The sequence below is a fragment of the Mesitornis unicolor genome, unplaced genomic scaffold, assembly GCF_000695765.1.
Source record: "Mesitornis unicolor isolate BGI_N332 unplaced genomic scaffold, ASM69576v1 scaffold30086, whole genome shotgun sequence".
NCBI lineage: Eukaryota > Metazoa > Chordata > Aves > Mesitornithiformes > Mesitornithidae > Mesitornis > Mesitornis unicolor.
In genome coordinates, this window is record NW_010189370.1 from 1 (window position 1) to 262 (window position 262).

Genomic DNA, 262 nt, shown 5'->3' on the forward strand with positions numbered 1-262 from the left:
GCTCCCATCCCCCCGAGATGAAATGAATGGAGCTCTCCCGATCTGGTGGACACCCCCCGATGTGGTGAAGCCCCCAGGATGGACGGTGCTCCCCAGCAGGCAGCTGATGCAGGGGAAGGCTGGACTGGTTTTCCCCCCCTCACTGCTCCCAGCACAAGGGAGCGTCAGCGTGCACCCACCCGCGCTGACCCGCTGTCCCACAGGGGCTACTCAAGGGACACCGAGGGCAGCTGGTTCCGCTCCCTCTTTGTGCACAAGGGGG

At 65.3% G+C, this 262-nt stretch overlaps 1 protein-coding gene across 1 annotated transcript in view; it reads left to right on the forward strand.

Annotated features, from left to right (window-relative positions):
- Positions 1-152: 152 nt before the first annotated feature.
- NIPSNAP1 (nipsnap homolog 1 (C. elegans)) overlaps positions 153-262 on the forward strand; it is a gene marked incomplete at its 5' end in the record, with an annotated part of 1940 nt that continues 1830 nt past the window's right edge. Inside the window, one exon of the mRNA XM_010186044.1 lies at positions 153-262. Coding sequence (XP_010184346.1) covers positions 153-262 — 110 coding nt within the window.